The sequence below is a fragment of the Motacilla alba genome, chromosome 7, assembly GCF_015832195.1.
Source record: "Motacilla alba alba isolate MOTALB_02 chromosome 7, Motacilla_alba_V1.0_pri, whole genome shotgun sequence".
NCBI lineage: Eukaryota > Metazoa > Chordata > Aves > Passeriformes > Motacillidae > Motacilla > Motacilla alba.
In genome coordinates, this window is record NC_052022.1 from 19,583,200 (window position 1) to 19,605,603 (window position 22,404).

General features: G+C 36.1%; 1 protein-coding gene across 4 annotated transcripts in view; it reads left to right on the top strand.

Annotated features, from left to right (window-relative positions):
* The window catches only part of UBR3 (ubiquitin protein ligase E3 component n-recognin 3), a 104,135-nt gene that overhangs the window by 7,148 nt on the left and 74,583 nt on the right, over nt 1–22,404 (top strand). For all 4 annotated transcript variants that reach the window (XM_038141793.1, XM_038141794.1, XM_038141795.1 and 1 more), the window contains exons 2-8: nt 5,856–5,995; nt 6,386–6,544; nt 7,538–7,681; nt 8,282–8,331; nt 10,890–10,956; nt 14,731–14,861; nt 20,109–20,337. In XM_038141793.1, the coding sequence (XP_037997721.1) occupies nt 5,856–5,995; nt 6,386–6,544; nt 7,538–7,681; nt 8,282–8,331; nt 10,890–10,956; nt 14,731–14,861; nt 20,109–20,337 (920 nt within the window). The remainder of the gene's footprint in view (nt 1–5,855; nt 5,996–6,385; nt 6,545–7,537; nt 7,682–8,281; nt 8,332–10,889; nt 10,957–14,730; nt 14,862–20,108; nt 20,338–22,404) is intronic.

Here is a 22,404-nt window from a genome sequence, read left to right on the forward strand (position 1 = left end):
GTCTAGCACTGTGTAGTTGCTTAGAACTTTGTCATGTGAAGTATTTGGGTCAAAATACTACTTGCTGTATGTTTGACCTGTTTAAATTCTCTTTGGAGAATTTTCTTAACCAGAATTTTTTTTTGTTAACTGTTTTTTGAAAACTTGATTTTTGTTCTTTCAAGTAGATGTACTTGTCCATGTACTTCAAGGTCTCAGAAGTCCATTCCTTCTCATTTCTTACTCAATTTTTCTTTAAAAAAAGGCCTTATGATTGAAACTGCCAAATCTACTGTTTCTGATTCATAATGGGTACTTGTACACTAATGAAAATCATTGTAGTTTTGTCTGCTATACAGGATGTTTATGTCTCAGGACTAACAGAGAATACTAGAAATGCTCTGCAGAGCAGCTTTGACTGCTTTTTCTTTGAACGGGTGTGCTTCATTTAATATAGCGCTGAGCACCAAGAGAGCTTCTATGAGTCATTGCTTCTCTTCCTGCTGTTCTGCAAGGACTGGAATAACTTCTTAGTGTCCAGTCTCTGATTTCTGGCCTCCTAACCTGGCAGTCAGCTTTGTCATGAAAGCTTAAAGCCTGGAAAGATGTCCTTTAACGTTGTTGGGTTTTTTTTCTTGAGAAGCTATTAGTTGTTCTGCTGTGTTTCATTGTCCTCCACTATTGATTCTGTTGCCTCTATTTTGGAAATTTTCTGGTTAGAAGAGTTAAACTGACATCTTTTCAGTTGGCTTTGCCCCTCATAGCAGAAATGCGAGTATTCAGTTTTGTCTGTGAGCTCTGTAGCTTGCAGTTTTCATGAAGAGCAGAAGAGTGCTCCTTCCTTGGGTCTTGGAGTCAGTACCACATGGATTCACTTTTGGAAGCCTGTTTTGCAGGTGAAAGGAATTTAACTAATGAAGTGCAGTTATTAGGGTGTGTGGGGGAAACATGCTGAACTTAATTTTAACAGGAACAGTAGGTTTATTTCTCTGCATTTCTTCAGAGTTACCATTGTATTTGTTATTGTTAGGGATAGTGGATTTACATAAAGCAACCCTACAATATATCAAAGCCTTTTTTCATCCAGATAATTTTCTAATCCTGATTATAAAAGTTTTACTTAGTTCTGAATTAAGATTTGGTTTGATACTTGAACTGCAAAAGGAAAAACATTTAAACACATAAGAAATGATGTAATGGGTTTGTAACAACTCAGAAACAATTGTAGCACTCAAAAAGTACTTTGTATCTTGCTTCTATTTTGTAGATTCATTGTATGTAAGAGTAGTATTTGTGTGTTAGTTTTATAGTGGAGACAGAACACATGCTTTTTAAAAACTTGTGTTGAATTCATATTTATAAAACTTCATTTGAATACTTTATGAAATATTACATGGTGTTAGTCATGAGGTATACAGTATAAGTATGTATTATACCATATATATGAAATGTATATTATGTTTTAAATAAGAACTCAGTTTAGGTATGACTTACTGAATTGAAGAATCAAGTAGAGCTTTACTTGCTTTGCTTAAGAACTGATTTCCAGCAGTTTCCATTTGGATTCTGTTGCTTGGGTCCCAGATCCTCGTCCCTAAAAGCTTCTGTCAGAGTCAGGTACTCGTAGTGCTGTAGTACTACTAAGAGTGTGAAATTGGGATGCTTTCTTTTGGCAGTCTTATGATCCAGTTTAAAAACAAATGACTTTTAAACACAGGGAGGCAGGGGACAAAATACTGAGAGAAAAGTGAGGGTAAAAATAGTCCATCTGTCTATGTGTGAACTTATGTCAAGTTTCTGGAATGCAGCTGCAACTTGAGACACTGTGGGATGTAGTGGATGAAGGACTGATCCAATGCTGTAAAGGTGTGGTCTGGCTGGTACTGAAGGCATTTATCAGCTGTTGTGATAACTGCAGAATTAAAAAACTCTCCTTTGAAGTGATGGAATTGCCTCCACAGTGAGCATTGTATCTACTTCTTGTGCTGGTTGGTCAGGATGGCATTCTCCTGCATGTCTTTCTTTGAGATTTTGATTTATTTTGTTCCCTGTGTTTTGCTCCCTGCCAGGTTAACAAGGAAAGGGATGATGGCAAAATTATTTGTGCATTTCAGTGTGATTTCCAAGGAGACTGGTCTGTCAGTTTTGGTAGATTTAAACTAGCCCAGTGAAATTTTTTATATGTTCTTATAAGTAAATAACTTCTGCTGGCTTAGCTTCTGAGCTGGTTTAACATAGGAGCAGTCAGGTGCTAGTGCTAGAACAAATAAGAGGGCTGAAGACAGTGCTGTGGCAGGACTAATCTAGTTCAACTAGGCTGTCAAGCTGTAGCCTAAAGGAGTTATTTTACCTGAAGCCACCTGTAAAACACATTTTTGAAATTCACAGTAAAATTATTAAAAATGGAAATAGTAGGAAAGAATGGAATAAATCCAGAAAGTTTGACATTGAAGTTGTTCAGAAAATATTAATGCTGCTTATGTTTATAACAAATGGTATTGCTTATTCATGTAGATGTCAGCAATGGTCTGCATTTCACAAGTAAGATATTAATGCAGTGTAAGAAATGTCACAATTTTTTTTTGAAATCGTATGGGGAAGATTCTTTGTTAAACCTAAGTTTTAATTTCATTTCAGGTTTACTTTTTGCTCTCTCCTTTTGCTAAAGTTAGCCTTATCTTTTTGTGAAAAAGTGATTTCAAAGGTAGGAAAATACATAGAAAATCAATACCAGAGTATAGTTTTGAATCAGAGAAAAGAATATGGAATAAAGTTTATGGTTTTCGTCTTCATGTGGACCTGTATTTTAAAACTTTCATGCTAGACCTTCAGATGCATAAGGCTTGAATTTTTCTGTCTATTGAATTGACATTCTTGCTGATATACTAATGCTTAAACATCATTCTAGTATAGTAGTTAAAATGTTTGAAGACTATATAGTACAAGAAATATTAACTGCTAAAAGATTGTATAAGAACTACAGTCTTGTTTGAAGAAGTATTTTGCAATATTGAAATCAAGTTAAAAAGCTTAGATCAAGGTGATCTGTCAGTTACCTAGTCAGTCTTCCGCTTGGTTATTATTTTTGAGCTTCTTCAGAACAAATACGTTTCTTATCTAGATTATATCCAGCTTTCACTGCCCCCCATTAGACATTTCTACCTGCTGCAGGTGGTGGATTTCCTGGGGTTGATGGTACCAGGAGAGATCTGGGCAGTGCTCCTTTTCGTTACCTATAAGGCCTATTTTGATACTGTCAGAAGCATCTCAGAAACACACAGTTATGTAGATGTACAGTTCTTTAGCTGGTGCTATGGTAAGAAGGTTCTTTCAGAAGTATATAAGGAACTGATTATGGAATAGCTTTGTCTGCTGTTTGTCCAGTGCCCATGTAACCCATTGAGGAGTTTGTCCAGGTGTCTCTTTCGGCCTGTGTAAGAAATCCCAGCTTGTTTCCTCCTATGCCTAGCTTGGGGTTCAGTCTCTTCTTTAGTTAAAACAGCTGTTGTCCAAACTCTGAAGACCTTCCAAGTCATTGTCTGGCATTTTGGTCAATATTTATAGAGGAACTAATCTAACACTCTGCGCTAGAACTTAGGGTTATTCTGGATAACAGAGTATGGTGCCTTTTGTAAAATTACATTGGTGTTCCTACTTTAAGGTTTAGGGCCTGGTATCTAGAAATTGTTTCCTGTTTGAACCTTCCTGTGGTTTATGTGTGTGACAGTGAAAGAGCTTTTCCTTACAGGGAATCGAATCTGGATCTTTATTGGTCTTCTAGGATCTGTGTTAATATAGCAATAATAGCATACCTTATAATTCAGTAATCCTTTCTTGATACTCTCAAGGAACAACACATTCATAACTTTCATTTTCAGGATATGTAAAATTTGGGATCATTAGGCTGTGACCCTGAGATTGGTAGAGTTGGTTAGAGCATGGTGTTAGTAATGCCAAGGTCATGGGTTCGGTTCCCGTAGGCACCATTCACTTCAGAGTCGCACTCCATGATCCTTTGGGGTCCCTTCTAACTCTGATTCTGTTGTGATGGATTCAGAATGGGCATGTTGACGTAGACTTCAGGGGGAGCAGAGCTTATTTTCTGTGGAAAGAAACCTGGTGCTTAGCAGAAACTAGGATTCAAAATTACTTTTACTTGCGTGTTTTGTTATAGTGGCTTCCTTAGCTTGCGATCATAACAAGTGAAAACATCTTGTGACAGAATGTAAAATGTATGGGGGGGTGGTGGGCTATGAAAGATTTTAAAGTGCACTGTGTAGTAGTTTCTTCCTTTTGTGTCTTTTAGATCTTTATTTCCTTTTGATCCCTTCTTATAAGGACAGTGGTGAAAGGGAAACCAATTACTGTAAAAGATTTTAGCATAGATGAAGCCACGTTTGTGATTTATAGCAGTTCAGGTTTCTGTATGTGGAAAAGATAAATTTTGGATGACTAAAGAGAAAAAAATGAATGACTTTTACAAGCCCCTTTGAATTCTCTGCAGCTGCAAATTGTGCTGTTTATCCGTTCTTGAACAATTAACATGGAATGACTTTTCATAACTTCTGTGAATGTAGTATGGAAAGTGGAAGGTAAAAGTGAACACTATTTATTTGGACATTAATTAACAGAAAGTTGTCAGTCATCACTGAGTTTTTTCTGTTCCAAGGATATATTGGGTGTATATACAAATAGCAAATCAACTGGCTAGTATTGTCCTTCTGTACCTTTTCTTAATAAAAAGTCTCATTTCTAATGTGCAAAAGCAAAGGAGAAGCTTTAAATCTTTAATCTTGTGAATTTGCTAGCCATTTTTGAGAATTGCCATTTTAACTGTTGGACTGGTATTGTCTTTTTTTTTTTTTTTTTTTCTTTTTTTCTTGATTCACCTACTTTGTGCCTTTCTTCTATTTCCTTCTTCTCTTGAAGATGATTCTTCACTGGTCCTCAAAGAAGAAAGGCTTAAGTTTTAGAAAGTAACAGGCTGCTTCTGGAAACCATGGCATAAATTTGGAAAACAGTTTTCATAGTCAAACAAAGCTGTATTTTTTTCTCAATTTTTGTGTTGAAAAATTATTAGTGAAATCTAGTGTATTTTTTCAGTAAAAGTTTATTCTTGTGTGATGTATTTTTAGACTATTCTTTGTTTAGTGTTCTTTTTGATGTGGATAAATAACTCTTTGATGCTGTTATATGTCCTTTCTAAAAATAGCTTGGGAGTTGAAAAGTATTCAGTGTCTCTTGAGTAAGGCTCATGTTAAGTGAGTAGGAAATCATTCTGTCTGCTCTAATGGGGTTTGGCTCAACATCGTGTCACTGTGCATTAGCCAAGCCTCAGCTACTACCATGCAGGAATTTTCCAAAGAATAAATGTTTTCTTTTCTTTTTAAATGAAAGAATTTTGTAAGGATTTTGTAAATCGTAGTTGCTGTACATTTGAAATACACACTGATCCTGCAAAGTCTTATGCCTTTCTCAGTTGTTTTTTTGGTATAAAGACATTTGTAAAAGTCATTATCTGAATGAGGACTTGAAAAATGAGTCCAACCTCTGATTATGTCACAGAACGGAGAAGAAAGTCAGTGTTCATCTAATTGTTCAATGGAAGATACTTCTGAAACATATGGGAAGAAGCTGAGATGTTAGATGTCTGAACTTTGAGCAGCAGAAAAAAAATTGGCAGCTTTATAATTCTCTGGCCTCAGAATCAGAATGCGCTTGAACAGAGTAGTTGGAATTTCAGAATACCATTTCCATACCACCTCTAATATAAAACCATCTACTCTCTGAAAAATGGAAAAAAGAATGCTTTTCTTAGTATTTGTTAACAGTGCTGAGCTGTGCTTGGCTAACATTTTTTCTCATCTGTTTTATAGGTTTTGTAAAAGACACCGGATTAAATCAAATTCAAATGTTCCATGTGTTCCGAAAGACTTGTTGATGATGTCAGAATTAGTTCTTCCACAGTTCATCTTTAGTCTGATTCAGCATTTAAGAGAGGGATATAATGAGCCTGGTATGTTTTGAATTTGCATGTATCTAGCATATCTTACCATGCTGTTAGCTCTTGCTTTGCAGTCTATGAAGACACAGTACATGAATGCTATCCATAGTTTATGTCATTGCATTTTGTACCTCTCTTCCTAACAAAATTACAGCCTGACTAGGTGATTTGATTTTATTACCTGCTGGCATGCTTAAATATGTTTTAAGGGTTACCTAGCATTGTTCTGAGCTCTTCCAGAGAATGAAATGAAGTATAGTTTGAAATTGGTATGTGTGAATTTTAGAGCATTATGAATATAAAAATTATTTTCATTTGCAATGGTTGTAACTGTTCTGCTTGTGACGGTTTTGGCTGAATTATATTACATCTACACCAAAAGTTCTTCTTATGTGGTTTCAGCTCTTGATCTGCCATCAGAGAAAGACCTTCATAAAATTCTCCAGGTTTTGGAGCCTCATGTTTCCTTCCTAGAAGACTTGACCAAAATGGGAGGTGCAATGAGATCAGTTCTTACCCAGGTTTTAACTAGCCAACAGTTCTACAAAGATCTTAGCTCTGGTATGTTTGTGTTATTTCCAATAATTAGATTTTCAAACCATGAAGCATTAAGGGCATAAGTTTTGTTTATAGCTTCAGTTTCTGCATGTTATTATTTGACATCTCAAAACACAGAAAAAAGCATATTTTTAAGGCTATTACGTTGATCGGAGGGTGAGCTTCAGGAGCGACTAGAAACATTTGTTATTAAGACCTGTAAGAGCAAACATCTGATCTGTGTCCCAAATAAATGTATAAATAAACATCTTTTCAGAAAAGTTTTTATAAGAAATCCATTCTAGCTTAGTACTTCCAAGCGAGTCATAACAAGGTTATTTGAAGTGGAATATGTCTAACTCATTTTGGGATCTACTCTCACAGAGGTAGTAGAATGGCAGAAGGCCATTGTCTGACCTGCATTTCTGTGCAAAGCCTTTTTCATCTTTTTTTCTTAGGCTTTACCCTCCCCCCTCCCCCCATTATTTATTCAGTCCTGTACCAAATCACAATGAATCTGAAAATGTTGGCCAGTCACAACTAACCCCAAACCCCAGTGTAAATTAACTCCACGTTGTTTTCTTGTGATTGAGTCCTTTGCATAGGTACAGAACAAATAGTGATTACTGTAGTTTTAAGTTGCCATAACTGGCTTGGGCAGCAGCTAGTTAAAGAGCAGGCAATCCCTAAATCTTTATTTGAAAGGAGGAACACTTAGTAAAGCTGTCTCAGGGGCAGTTCTCTTTATTCTTTCCTTCCTTTCTCTCTCCTGTTATAGTATTCAAATGGGAGTAATTTAATTACTTCTCTTTCCTATATGTGATGGATTTCCTGATAAAGAAATACAGAAAGGGAATGGAAAGTAAGACATGCTTATCTGAACTCTTGAAATGGAGAATATGTGTTATTAAATTAAAACATTATGGGCCATTTTTTAGATTGCTTGCATGGAGTGTGAAGCATATGAACCAAGGAGCTGTTTTTGTGCTTTAATACTGTTTTGTGTATGTATTCAAGGTGTTGGAGAGAATGCATGTGCAAAGAAAAGTCATGAAAAGTACCTCATTGCTTTGAAAGGCTCTGGATTGGCATTTCCTGAGGATAAAATTGCATGTAATATGCAGGAACAAGGAGCTGGAACTAGCACATTATCTGTTCAAGGTTTGTGTAGAAAATTATTTTAAGAGAAGACTTCATTATTGATGGGTTTTATATAAACTGCTTTGGGTTTATTTTTAAGAAAAGCTAATCTTAATGAAACTTAAGGAATTACCTGTTATTTATTGCAATACCATATTACAAGACTTACTTCTATCAACAAAGTAAGCATGTTAACTTCTTGTTGCTAATATGCTAAGCACCATTTTTCCAGTCATAACATTAGTGGAATTTGAGTAGCAAGATGTAATTGCTCATAGTGAAATTTTGCCACTGCAACAAAGTGATTATCAATCCACAGCACTTCTTATAAAGGTTCTGTGGATTTTATTTTGTTGATCACTGAAGTCTATCCGAGCTTTTTATTCAATTTCTGAAAGAATGTTTGTTAACACAGCACATTGAAGTTCTGCAAGGGCGTGGATTTACAAATCCCTGGTTTTGTATTGCTTGGAAATCTTACTCCAACTTCAGTCTGCTGCTATGTGTCTTTTAAAGAAGATTAATGTAGTGTTCCATTTCATGCTGGCTTAAATATCTTAAAATACTGCCTTTTCAATATAAGACATGAAAAGAATCTCTGAACTTTTTTTATTTCAAAAGGTTTGGCAGGTGGTACGGCAACATCAGGACAAGGGGATTCTTCCGATGAGGTGAGACTTTTTAAAAACTGTAATGAACTGCAACAGAATATTAAAGGGAGAGAATGCTTGCAGCCAAAATCTCCCACAAATCTCATTACTTATATCTGCTGTACGTTGTCCCAATTTTAGTAATTAGGAATAATGGAGGTATAAAGGAATAGATCTCATGCCTTTGATTTACTTAGGATCTCTTGAAAAATCCTGAGTTTTGCTAATATTGTTCCAGTTTAATTTATGTATGTAATGGAGAAAAAACCTGTGTAGGTATTCCAGAAATCACTATGAAGTAAATTGGGCTTGATTAAAGCAAACTTAGAGCAGGTAATGCTATGAGTGGTGTTAGCAGTTTTGGCACTTGAGAATCCAGCTGAACTGGTGATAGCAGCAGTGAGAATTTCTCTGTAGATAAATTCCCATGTGTAGACTTGACCTTACTTACCAAACATATGGAGTGGGAGTAAAAAGGAGAGAATCTCATTTTAGTTTGAGCTTTAATAAATTAGTGGAAGAAAGTTAAATTCTGGTAGAGTAACTTCATCAATTTTCCCAGCTATTTAAAATCTAATTTCAACTAGTAAGTCTTAGCAGACATTTCAGTAGGGTAACATAACAGACTTCAAATAATGTAAAGAAATATCCCATATAAAAACATTAATCCCTCAGTGTGGCAGAAGCATTCATGGACTGTGTTTCATTTGATTCCTTGCAACATAAAATCTTAAACAGGAAGACAGATTTAGAGAGGGCCTTTTTTTCTCCTTTTGCAGAAAAGAAAACATGAGAAATAACAGCCATCCTTCAGATTAATCTTTTACTTAGAACCGTCTACTATTGTAGAAGTAAACCTAAGTACTGATCTGTGCAAAACTTTCCCAAGCTGTTTAGTTCCCTGCAGAAGTACTGCTCTGATTTGTTGTCTATGTAAATTTTGTAATCTAGTGTTTCATCTGTGAAACAATGCTACCATTAGATCTTGGTGAGAAAGAACATTTTTACCTTTCTAAACTTATTTTAGATACTGGTGGAAGAAAAGTGTACTCTTGCCACATTTCTTAATTATGACGTAATTTTACTCTGCTCTAAGTATAATCAGGTATTAAAACCAAACTGTAAATGCCCTGTGTAGCTCACATGGGAGTACAGAGGAGAGGAATATTATTTTTCTGATAAGCATTTCAGCTTCCCACCTGCACAGTCTATTTTGACTTTTGGATGAAAGGTGTGAACTTCCTCTTCAGTAATTTCTATTTGTAAAGCAGCTCATGATGAAGAAAAAGATTATAAAATAAATGATTAACTTTCTTTACTGATGGTTTTTTCAGGTCAGGGGACTTGAGTTGCAGAGTCCTGCAGTTCATAGTAATATCCCAGCAAGTCTGATTTTTTTCTTGAGAGTACATGGCCCCTCTGACTGAGGACTGGGCAGTGGCAACATCCTGAGAACTTACTGACTCATTCCTGATGGAAGTACCAAAGGTACCCTGTGTTCACAAAGACCACAGGATGCCTAAGTATTCAAATGTGTGTCCATCTTAAAATGAATTTTCAGATGGAGCAAATGAAAGGGTAGACAAAATCAGAACTTTCATTTACACCATACTTGTGGTCAGTCCTTAGATATAAAGTGTGAACAATCTTCTTCCTCAGGAAGGATAGTAACTTCTTGAGATTCAGATTCTTTATCATTCCAGAGAAGTTTGGAAGTAAAACATGGCATTTGCTTAGGGGAGAAGGATATTGAGTACTTATTTTTAACAGTAGATATCTGCATTAATTATGTCTCATTTTATTAGCTCCAGTAAGAATCTTTATTTCTGGTTTCATTAGGACTACCAGTGTTGGCAAAGATCCATGCAACATTTAGTATACTTCTGTGATGTCACGTGCTTTTTAAAGATGCAGTGTTAGATTTTGTGAAGTGGTGGTGGAGATGTTTTTAACTTGTATTACATTTTGGAACCTTTGCTGTTTAGTTTGTGGAGTACCTCGAAAGCTTCAGATGACAAGTGCCTGTGTAAAATGTTTCTGTTATTCTGTAGGGAACAAGCAGTTAGAATTGGCCTCTTAAAGGTGTTAAAAATACTTTATTTCTGCATCAAAAGTTTATATTTATTAGAAAGTATATAGCTAATTATATATGTTGCCAACTTTGATACACATTATGTTGGCTGATATTTTTTCTCTGAAACAAAACCTGACAAACCCTACAAGGGGATGAGGTAAAATCCTAGATGTGCAAAGGTTAGAAATTTTGTTGTGTTAAACTTCTGAGGCAATTAGTTTTAGAAATCAAAATAACTAACCTTACAAAATGAATGAAATAAATGTGGGTGATAAGGCTGCCTGAAGGGGGAAAAAGACAATTTAAAAATTAGGTTTTTCTCTAAAGGGTTGCACACAATGTGTGATTGCTGTAAACAGTAAAAGTGTTTATCTTGTAAGAATATATTGAAGGCTTCTCTGTTTCAGTTTGGTAGTTAAACCAGAGTTTTGAGAGCATACAATTTCTTGACGCTCAGTTTCTAAGTATATGATTGTCAATTTTTAAAACTCTTCCTCTACCCCAGGAGGACCAGGATGGTAGCCAAGGTGTGGGAAAGCGCAAGAGGGTGAAACTAAGCAGCACCACCAAAGGTATTTATAAAGTACTGATCTCAGTTTATCATGTTTGCTTTATGTTTGTCTTAAAAATATCCAGGGATCCTCAATTCACTTCCCAAGCACTGTAGTGCTGCATGTGACAGGTATTAAACATAGCAAAGTCTGAAAATGAGTAGCAAGTGAAAATATGGTAATTGGCAGGTTAGATTTCCCTGGAGTGAGTACCTCTGTCTGGGACTCTGTTTGACCATTTTGTCACCTCTGTGTTGTAAGCTGACCTCCAAAAATTCATTCAGTTTTCACAGTGTGCCTATCAAGGCTGCAATATAGCTTTACAAAACAGGTGTTTGATGTATCTGTTCTTAACAAATTTTTTTGATTGTGCCACTGTACAGTATGATTGTGTTTGCACAGGCAAGAATGGTTCTCTCTGGTTCTGGTTGGTCTTTTTGTACTGTTTATTAATGTTTAAGATAAAATACTTGAATGAAGTCTCTTAAAACCACTCCATTTTATTTTCTGGCTTGAAATTAGTCCCTTTTGCAGTTTCTAGTCCAACACGAGTAGCATTCACATTGAGGTCAGTGCAGGTTTTAGTTCAAGAGTACCATAGGCTAGACAATGTAGTTCTATCTTGTGCTTGACATGTTTCTGTGTTAAAAAGTGTTTAATAATATTTAAATGCTATTGTTAAATAAAGAAGACTTTTTTTTGGTTGTGTTTTTTTTTAAATGAGTGTGAGGAGACTGACATAGGAAGTGCAAAGAATTGAAAGCCTTGAGAAAAGAATGTTTGGGTAGAGGAATTGTAGTGAAAGTTGGAATAAAGTTTCTGGAAGGTCTCTGGAATGAAGGTTTGGAACCTGAGTTCTAAATGCAGAAGTTCATGAATCAATGAAATAGTATGATGTGAGGAGTGTGGGAAAGTAAGATTGATTGTTTCTAGTGTTTCCAGATTGAAGGAAGCTGAAAAAGCAGAGAATGAAATGTCCTGCGGCAGTGTTGTTTAGAGGTGATCTTAAAAACAGTGTGAGAAAGATTGTAGTAGAGATGTGGAAGAGGCAGTAGTTTTGGAGAAATGCAGGAAACCTGGAGGCATCCAAGGAAGGTTCTCTTACTTGGATTTAAGAGGCTGTTAGCTTATCTAAACGATGAGTTAGAGTCAGGTAACACAAGAAAAAAAAATGCTGCTGTTTTGATGCATAATAACTAATTAGGGAAAGAGGCAGGGAGGAAGCTCAGATTTAGAAGCTTCCTGACCAGAAAACCAGTATCAGCAGTGGCATTTCAGGATAAGTGATACTTGAATTCCACATTTCATTTTACCCCAGGATTGTAGTCTTCCCCCTCTGAGGCATCCCAGCATGGACTATGATCATGATGTTGATAGCTCCTAATATCTGCCCCAGAGGAGGGAGTCTGCCAAAGGGGGAAGGATAAGTGTCTGTTTTTATTAAATATCAAATAGTTTTCTGAAGTTTTCAGTATTCATATTTTATGTCCAATAGGGTATAAAATAAGAGTATGAAAAGAAAATTTTGGAAAACTGAGTATTGAATAAAAACAGATTTACCTTTTCCATATAAGCAAACTCCCTGTCCCATCCCAGCTCTGCAGTGGTACTGTCTTCATCCAGGGTTATATACTGGGGATATATTGGAATGCTACATCTTACATTCCATAGAGACATTTACAACACTCTGTGAGGTGTTTTGTGGCACAAAGAAAGAACAAAATATTTCTTTAAAGAAAGTACAATTTTTAAGCTGAGATTCACTCATACAGGTATGGGACTGAGTGCTGAGAATTTTTTTTACTGTGTTTTAAAACCTCATCCTGCATCCATCGGAAATACCAGATGTTTTTTTAACCCAGAGGCACTATTTTTTTAAAAATAAATTTAAAATCTAGTGATGCTTTTCAGAAGAGTGGGAACATTAGTCCCAGCTTTCTTGACAGATTTTCCAGGTTTGGTTAAGAGCATTCTGCCTACTCAAATTATATAGCAGGTGTAAGCAGGTGTGTATTGTTGTGTCCCTGCCTGAAACTGCTGCATGAAGTATTGGATATGCACTGTTCACCTATGCTGTGTGCCAGAGACAGCTGCACGCTCAGTGACAGATACAGTGTTGTGTCATCTCCATGCCTGGTGTTCTCACTCAGAAGCATTTGGCATGTACCTAAACTTGTGTTCTCTGTTCTGTGGACAGAGGACTTCAGTCTTGCATGGTTACCAAGCTTTCGTGGGTAGTCAAATCACACATGCAACTTCTTAACAGGAGATGAGGAAGAGAACATAAATGAGCATCATATGTTTGTTGCTGTAGGTGGTGTGTAATACCTTACAAAAGAGTTTAATATTTATTAATATTACAAACTATTATAATATTTTATTATATTTTATGATTCTGTGAAGGTAATATTTTATATCAATGCTTGTCAAATATATTGAATAAAACATACTTTTTTTTTTTTTGTCACTTGCTGGAGTCTTGAGGAGAACCCTAAAATTTAAGTCTGGGCAAATTGGTTACTTGCCTGGGGAACTCTGACACTTGGTAATGGTGGAAAATTGAGGTAATTCCTGCTTCAGAAGAGCACAAAAATCTGTCTTGCCTAGAATAGGCACAAAGCTATCCAGTGCAGTCTCTAAAGCTGTCACCCTTCAGTGAAGATGTGAGTCTTCAAGGCCAGATAATGTTCAGTGTAAATATTTTTGGATGTGTGCAGATGGGAGCACTTCATGCACTCCTGTTGGAATATGTGATTTTGTGTGGAGTTATGTATCCTCAGGTGTAGTTGATTTCTAGGTATAGAGAAGCAGTAGTATTATTACTTTCTTCTTTAGTCCTCATATGTTACTGGATTGAACACCACCTGTTGTAGTTGTAAAGCATAAATAATCAACCTCTTGAAAAATGATGATGAAGAGTCTTTATATTTTAGTTTTTTAAAAACAGAGTTAATATGATTTATGCTCTAGCAAGTGATCATTTCATGCAGTTTTTTCTAGCAAAGGTCAGATTGCAGCTTTGCAATCAGGAAACTGATCTGCTTGAAAACACAGCTGACAAAATGGAAAGATCCTGGACTTGATTCCTATGTAGGTCCCCCACACGGATCTACTATCAGTATGAGTAAAGGGGCAGAGTGAATGGGCAGAAAAGGGGAAAGATGAGACTATCTCTCCTGCTACCATCAGGAGCTAGTGCCTCCTGATTATCTGATTATGGTAGTTTTTGTATTAAAAACCCTAGCAAATAACTTAGTGGTTGGTCAATCAGTGCATAAATTACTTTGAAAGTATGAATAAAGGATACATTATTGCTTCTATTTATTTTGTTTAGAGCTTGGTAAAATGTTGTTTAGGTAATATAATTAATCATTTAATCATAAACGGTATTATTTTGTTTTGGTATTTTAACTTCAGTTAAATAGTAGTCTGCAGTGTTTTCCTTGCTTAGTTGTGTAAATATTGTGCAATTTGCTGTCACACCTTACAATCAGTGCGTTATGGTAAGGTGATATGATTCAATGCAATCAATGAAGATTGTACTCTGTGGTAGAATTGTACTGAAAACTTTCACTGGCTTCTCTGGGAGGTTCTTTTTATAGCTACAGACTCTGACACACTGCAGTATTGGTGATCTTCATTTTCCCAGTGTTTAAAAAGAAATTATTTACAGAATGAACTAAGATGTTCTTAAATTTTTGTTCCTGAATTTTTATATGACTGCGACAGCACTATTATTGTTCTTAGTTTTACACTTACTGCATTACACATGCCCTGCTTCAACTTTTTATGCAGATCAGTCTATCATGGATGTTTTGAAGCATAAATGTTTTCTAGAAGAATTATTATTTTGGACAATAAAATACGAGTTTCCACAGAAGATGGTGACTTTCTTACTCAACATGCTACCAGATCAAGATTATAAGGTACTCGGCCTTACTTAATTCAAACCTAAATATCTTTTATATTCACATAATTAGTGTGTATTATCCCTTGCATGACACCATGTATGCTTGTGTTTGAATAATAAGCAGTAAAACAATGCAGATCTTTTACCTTGTTTTGAGTATTTTATAAGAAGTTCCTAAGTGTTTAGTGTTTGAAAACCAATGTGGACAAAACACGATGGATAAATCTGGAACAGCACTATTAATTTTGATTGTTGGTTTGTTTTCCTTTTTGTCTGTTAGTGCATGTTTGCATGTGTTGGATTTTGTTTCATTTCATTTTACTTTGTAAATTGGATGTGGATCAGCACTGTATGATTCTGTAGTGTGGTATGACTAGGGAATAGTTGCAGTGATTTCATTCCTGTTTCAATTTTTATAGTAGGCAGTGGTTTTTCCACACAGGCCATTACAGTGTGAGTGTTCTTGCTGCAGCTATGCCCTAGGTGATTTTGGCAGCCTTCCAGGTGCTTCCTTACAGAGTTTTGCAGTTGTCCCTACGAAGTATCTCCTGGCCCAGAGTTGTGGAGACTGGATGTCATCTTCCTGTTTTAAATCTTGGTGTGCAGCCAGGTTTGGTTGTTTGCTCCACATGTTCCCAAGACCTAGTATACATAGCAATCAGGCTTAACATTTTGCTCTGATCGTGTCATACCCTTGAGCCATGCAAATATTTTGGACCTTCTCAATGCCTGCTGGGAGGAATCGATCAAGAAATTCTGAAGTCCAGGCATGCAGATTTTTTCAAAAATGTCTGTTTATAATGGGACAACCCTGTATTTGTGCCCCGTTAAAACCTTGCTGCATCAAAACAGAGGACATGAAGATAACTTGTGAGGAAGAAAAGCCAAGATGCAGGCCTTGAGCACTACTGAGTCCATCTCAAGACACCATTTTGATTTGGGATACCAGCATAGATTCGTCTTGATCTTAGATTTAGCTAATACATGAGGAGACATTAGGACTTCTTAACTGATGATCCATTGCTATGAAGCTTGAATTCTTCTTGATATTTGGACACGTACATGGACATCCAGTTCTCCTGATCCATTGCCAGCTAAATTCCTGCCTGTAAAAGCACCCAGCTACTAGCAGCATGCAGAGGAATCTGGTAAGTGTTGCTGTGTTTCCCTTACAATTGTACCATGTAATAACATCAGCTTCTAATGATTGTGGGATCTTACTCCCTTTGACAATGAACCATAGTCTTCAGTGACTTTCTTTATTCATTCTCTTTCTTCACTCAGAATGGAGATCATGGTGTATTTGGTCTCTTTACTGATTGCCACCTGTAACTGGAAATAGTCAATTTTCTGCCCACAAATACTGCATGCTCAGATTGAAAGTTTTTTTATAAACTTTTTTGGTTGGTTGGTTTTTTTGTTACCAAACATACTGTTTTACATTAAGCAGTACATTCCTATGTTAAAGTTTTAGTAGAAGCGCAAATATCAAGTGTTCAAATTTTTTTAGAATCTGTGTTTATTGTTGTGGTTATCTAAATGGCATTTTTAAGTAGTAGAGGAAACTCAGAGCAGGGAATATATCACATAGCAGTACTAGGGAGGCATTAAACTATTTTTTGCAAGATACCCTTGCTTTGTTGCAAAACTGCATGAATTTTAAACATGTTTATGAGGTGGTTAATTTACAAGGAGTGGCTCTACCTTTTACATGGAAAAGAGAGAACATAGCACTTTGGGATGAGTTAGAAGAATATTTTATCTTACATGCTTCCATTTAGCTTTTTTGAAAGAAAAGCTTGTTTGCTGATTGATCATACTGCATTCTCAAACAACAGGAATATCTCTAGGGATTTAAACTGGTCCAAATGGTCTTGCAGCTTTCTGCTACTTTCTCTCATCCCATCTACACTACATGTACTGTTTTAATTTTTTCTCTGTCTGCTGTTGTGCAATTTATCTGATTCTTTGTGAGGCAATTTAGCTCATTTAATCAGCAGAATTCTGCTAGACTGGATTCCTGATAAACTGAGGGAGCTAGCTGGACATAGAGCACAGAGCTGCCTATCTGCATATGCTTTGAAATTGTTGAAATCTCTGACCTCCAGCATAAGCATATGAGAATCCATCATTGCCCTGTGTAGCAGTCACTGAACCACTAGCAATCTCAGTTACACAGATTTTTTTTTTTCTTTTGAAATAGGAAAACAAACTTCCCTTTAAGGATTTCTAGTACTGAAAAGAGGTGTTGAGAGGGGTGGGCTAAAACCCTGGGTTAACTAGCTCTTCCCTCTCTCCCCACTTTGGCAAATGAGAGAGACGGCACAACAAAAAGTGTGGTCTTTGCCTTACAGATTTGTGCTTGAGGCATCCCTTCCATCACTCTCTGACATTTGAAGCTTGGAAGACTTACAAGTGAAGAAGAAGAAAGCAGAAGAAAAATTTATTGAAGCTTCCAAGAAATTAAAGGTGTTATGGTGTGGACAAGAGGAAAAACAAAAGGCCCGAGAAAGAGACTTTTATGTGACCAAGGAGAAGGCAAAGAATGTGTTGGCAGTAAACAGGAAGATGCTGGAGGAGTGGAAATCATCCAAGAGCAGAGCCTTGCTGAAGTCTTGCTGAAAAATGCAAAAGCATAGTGGACATAATGAATCAACAAACATAATTAACAGACGTGCTGTGCTGTGTCAGGCACCTCCCATAGTGACCCATGGGGCAGCTATTACAGCAATAGGACTTCACTAACCCCTGGATATGCTGTTCTACAAATTCTGTAGAACAGTTTTTCTATTGGAACCTCAATTTTAGTGCAGCATTCTTTCAGAAATACTGAAATGGCAGAAATGCTTTCAATCTTAGCATTGAGAATGTAACCATGGGAGATGTAAGTTCTAAATGAAGCATGGGGTTGGTGTTAGTCTCCAAAGAGTTCTGGGATTCAAGTTGAGTGGTCCCCAAGAGGAAAGTCTAGCTGAAAAAATTAACTTTATTTTTCTATAGGTAGAAATTTAAAAGCTGCTCAAGATCATAGAGAGTAAGTCAGTGAAGATAATTAGATGCACAGAAAGCATGTCTGTCTTAGGAACCATTTCTTGCAGAAGGTTGGAAGCCGAGTATTCGGAAGCATGTTATGACAGAAATTGCATTCTTGCTGCATTCTATATTTTTCTTTAGTTGTTTATATAGCTTTGGCCACTGAAAGAAAGGATATGTGGATGGACTGATTTGGCCTGCTATGCCTGGTTTTATGTACTGACTGCAGTTTACCACAGTATTTCAGCTTCTTAACTTTTGGAATGAATTTAGTTTCTTCCTCTCAAAATTGGAAAGGGTTATATTTGTTTGTTTAACTTGCAAGTGAATGTAGGAGTAAAGCTGCTGCTTTCCTTTAGTCAAGTGTTTTCCAGAGTCTCTACCATTATACCGTAGTGAGGGTAAATTTACAGTACTTTCAGAAGTTCATTATTGTAAATGAGTGAGGCACAAAAAATTTTGATGTATGCCAATATAAACTAAAGAAAAAAAAAATCCAAAATTTTTCCTTAGAGAAGGACCTTGTTTTTGCAGTCACCTTGAATTGAGTGTGCTGTGTAAAACAAATAAAACATAGTTTCTTCATCACAGAACCCAAAAATCTTACTTAAACATAATACAGTGTAAAGAAGTAATACATAAATAAAGTATACTTTTTTACTAGCAGCATTAATATACTAACTTCTTAAAATACCTGCTACATAATTTCTGTCTGAGGTTTAATGTGAATTAGTTTGTAATTCACATTAGTGTGAATGTCTTGATGATAAGTGCTAATGCCAGTGATGAAAATTGTTTCAAGCCTTTAACTTAAAGGAAATTATGTGATGGGAATATCTGTAATACCAGAATGATATTAACTTTGCTTTGTATTGAGAATACGTTGTGCCAAAAACGCTTTAGGTGAAAACAGTTACCATTGTTGGGTGCTATATGTGGAACATACTTTCAGTTATTGTACAGGTTTCCATCACTGTGGGCCAGGTATAGGAAAGCAAGTTAAATATTCTTGCAGTGTTTCCTGTAGTGATAGCCCCATTCTCACCCTGGTTCCGTTTCTTGCAGCAGCAACTTTATCTTTGGGGGTATTTGCTGGGATAACCAATTTCTGTACCTAACAGCAGAATCACGTCGTCATGTTTTTGGAAGTACTTTTAGGTGTTAATAACACAGTAGTGCCATAATTAAAATAGGGGAGCACTGAATCTAAGGCAGATCAAATAAAGAAGTGATCTGTATATGGTCAGGTGAAAGCATGGCTGCTGAGGGTGGTTTTAAAATTTCTGATTCTATGTTTATGAAAGGTTAATACTTCCAGAAGGAATAGGCAAGGGGTATTTAGACTTTGGATTTTTATCACTGTACAGCTTGTCTTCTTACTAAGGCAATCAAGTCCAGATGGTGTTAATTCAGAACCTAAAGTACTAAGTGAGAAGTGGTTTCAAAGCTAGCAGATATGTTCATGTATGTGCAGTGCAGAGGTTGATTTATAATGCATTTTGAGGCTAATGGAGTGGAACACAGAACTGTACTAGGATTTATAGATATATGTACAATACATATAAATACTGATCTGGCTAAAAAAAAACCCACTAACAGTTGTGTGAAGAATAACAAAGCTGCATAATTAATTCAGTTATTGAGGGAAAAGCACTAGAGGTTTATTTTAAAAGTATAGGATGCTATGACAGTAGAAGTGAAAATCAGTGTAGAAATGTCTTGCTTGAAAATTAATTAAAACCTTACTTCATGGTTAGAAATGAAAACCTTACTTCATGGTTAGATGGCTGCAAGTGATGAGGCAGCTCTATAAGGCACTACTAAACTAATTGTTCACAGTGTATCATTTTAGGATGTCCTGTTGTAGGATGTACAAATTTAGGATAAACTAATTATTAGAACGTTACTACTTTCACGTGCATGATGAGACATTATATTCCTTGTTTGAACATTTCTGGGTTAGCTTTCTTTAGTGTGGAAAGTATAGAATGAGAAGATTAGATTCTGAGGAAAGGTAATACAGTTAGCAGCCTTAGATACCCATCCCTATAAACAGGTCTTTTCATTTGGTTGGTTTCTAGAAAACAGTCATCACTTCTGGTTTGTCATAGCAACTGGTGTTTCCCAGGGTATGTTGATTGTACACTCATAAAGGAGTATTTGATAATGGAAGAAAGCTATAATTTTTGTATGATGCTTATTAATGTCAACATTTCTTTATCATTTGCAGATTGCTTTTACAAAAACATTTGTTCAGCATTATGCTTTTATTATGAAAACACTGAAGAAAAGCCATGAATCAGACACCATGTCTAATAGAATTGTGCATATCAGTGTTCAGTTGTTCAGCAATGAAGAACTAGCACGCCAAGTAACAGAAGAATGCCAACTGCTGGATATTATGGTCACTGTTCTGTTGTACATGATGGAAAGTTGCCTTATTAAAAGTGAATTGCAAGGTAGGTTTAGTTGTTTGTTTGTTTCTTTCCATGAATAATAAATTGATTATAGAGGAAATGTAATCTTTCTTTGGTGGTCAATCCACCCCGCTGATGCCTTTGCAAGAATGTACAGGATCTAGCAATGTATGGTAGAGGATGAGTCTCTAAGTTCCCTGAAAATATAAAGGTAGTTATCGGAAGTGATACTAATACTTTATCCTTTGGTTTGTATGGTTTGTTTTTTTTTTTAGGAATGTTACATGGTTTAGAATGCAGGTTATTACCTTGCTACTACTTAATTTGTTGCGTGAAGTGCATAAGCAACTATTAGAATGAAAAATTATATACACAAATTGAGACCCGTATGAATTTTAAAAATATTTTAAAATAATTTCATAAGCTATTTGCAGTATTTTAAATGGTTTTAATTTTTAAAACTTGTGATTGCCTTAATAAAATTTGATATTATTAGAGGAGAATTATTTAATAGTTTGTCAATATAACAATTTGATCAACCTTTTGTTTGACCAAGTGGCAGTTAGAATTTGAGCCATTGTAGACTGTACAGCTTCTTTAGTGAAAACAGCTGTTCTATTTTCACCCTCCATGTTTTACCTGTCCTTATATGAAAATGGCACAATTGAATCTTGCTGACTTCTGTCATTCACACTTTTACATGCCTAACAGACTGGAGACCTCTCAGCCCTCTTTATCTTAGTTTGAATCTGAAAGTACCCCCTAGACAGGCTGGGTGCTGCTGCTAAATAAATATCACAAACTTCTGCATGAAATTGTATTTTTTTCCTCAAAGCATTCTTGTCTCAGAGTCCAGTCTATGTATAGCCTAAACCAAAATGACTGTGCAGAAATGGGAAATCCTCACTCATCTAGCTATCAAGAGTGCCCTCATTCAGCAGCACTTCAATATGAAAAAATTCTCTCTTGCCCTACATAGACTGCTTTACAGTATTAAAAGGAAAATGCTGAATATTTAACAGTTTGTATATCAGGTGATTTTTGCTAAATAAATGCCATATTGGTGGAGTGTAATTTAAAACTATTTCTAAGGTTCTTCTGAATGTTGCTTTTTGGTCACTATGGGATGTTGCTAGCATGGTGGTAAGGTTCTGTAATGGGTCAGAATTGCAGTACAGCAGAAAAAGGCTGTGACTATGATTAGTCATTTTCTGAAGAATCTTCCTGGTAATTAATGGATGTAAACTGGAGCTGGTAAGCTAAATATTGTTAAATATATTTGTGATAGATGTGTGAGAAAAGACTTAGCCTTGGAGCAGTTATTCTACTGTTCTATTACTCTTTACCCAGCACCAGTGATGTGTCTAAGCTAAGATACCATTACAGAATTATAGAATCTTTTACGTTGGTCATTGAGTCCAACAGTGAACCTAGTACTGCCAAGTCCACCTCTGGGATATGTCTGGTTCTTTTCAGTGTTTTCACAACATTTCCCCCTCACTGCTTTATATGTGAGGGGTTGGGCATACTGTAAATGGACAGAAAAGAAATAATAAAATTGGTTATTGGGGTTTTGCCCTCTCATATTCTCAGAGGCCTTCTTTTGCAGTTCTGTGGGCTTGTATCTTGTGTTTAGTTCAAGTTATCTTTTATAATGCTGGAAATAGTGAGAAGTCTATGCTGGTGAGATAAATAAGAAGAATTTTGTTTGTGCAGCTACTGTAAACAATAGGTTTTTAGTATCTGAATGAGAGAAAATTTACAAATCCAGCCAATGGATAGGTGGAGAAAGCATGTTTGAGAGGAGCAAGGAAAACATGGAGCAGGACTCGTGTGTGGTACAGCATGTTTAATTTGCATTGTTCGCAGATCCTAATTGTCTTTGGAACAGCTGACAGCTGTTTAAAATGTACAGTTCACTAAGGGTATTTGTGGACAAACTGTTTTAATGAAACAGTTGGCCTGTGTTGATACCAGCTTACCTCTCTCACACCTAGTGTGAAAGGATGAGGGGTAGGAACATAGATGCAGGTAATACAACTGGCTCCCTAAGGAGATTTATGTCCATATGTTCTTAGAGATTTTTGCCCTCTCTATCAGCACTTTCCT